A 522-nucleotide genomic window follows, 5' to 3' on the forward strand; every position below is an offset into this window, starting at 1 on the left:
CTTCTAGTAAAGTCAACATCAGTGAATCACTTTATTTATTGATATTTTGTTATTTCTCTGATTTTATATAGCTATTCGTTTATTTGTTCATTCATTTAATCAATATTATACGTCCTTTGTAGCTGAGTTTGTCTTGCTTAATTAAGGTTTCACAGCAAACTGAATGTTAGTTTTGCTTTTCTTTTCATTGTTAATGACTTGCTGAAACATATATAAACCACATCTATATTAATCAATATAATTGTTGTTTTTATTTTCCTCTCTTAATTTAGTCTTCATTTTCAACTGTCATTATTGGGTTCCACGGAAAATGAGTCATTACTCACACATCAACATTTTATTGTTGTCAGAAAATTATAGCTCATGTTCACACATGTACATAAGTGGATGTGCACATCGACATACAAGCAGCAATAACATTCCCTGTTGAGTCAGTTACCCGTTTCATCTACTAATTAGGTACGCCGTAACTGGTGCTAAGGTGGCCGCTTCCGCCTTTGCTGTAAAAGGAAAGATGAACCT

General features: G+C 32.8%; 1 protein-coding gene across 2 annotated transcripts in view; it reads right to left on the reverse strand.

Moving 5' to 3' along the window:
- Window positions 1-322: 322 nt before the first annotated feature.
- The window catches only part of LOC119588053 (glycine-rich cell wall structural protein 1-like), a 29,023-nt gene continuing 28,823 nt past the window's right edge, over window positions 323-522 (reverse strand). For both annotated transcript variants that reach the window (XM_037936752.1, XM_037936751.1), the window contains exon 5: window positions 323-500. In XM_037936752.1, coding sequence (XP_037792680.1) covers window positions 452-500 — 49 coding nt within the window. In that variant the 3' untranslated portion in view covers window positions 323-451. The remainder of the gene's footprint in view (window positions 501-522) is intronic.

This window comes from Penaeus monodon, chromosome 23, assembly GCF_015228065.2.
Source record: "Penaeus monodon isolate SGIC_2016 chromosome 23, NSTDA_Pmon_1, whole genome shotgun sequence".
Taxonomy (NCBI): domain Eukaryota; kingdom Metazoa; phylum Arthropoda; class Malacostraca; order Decapoda; family Penaeidae; genus Penaeus; species Penaeus monodon.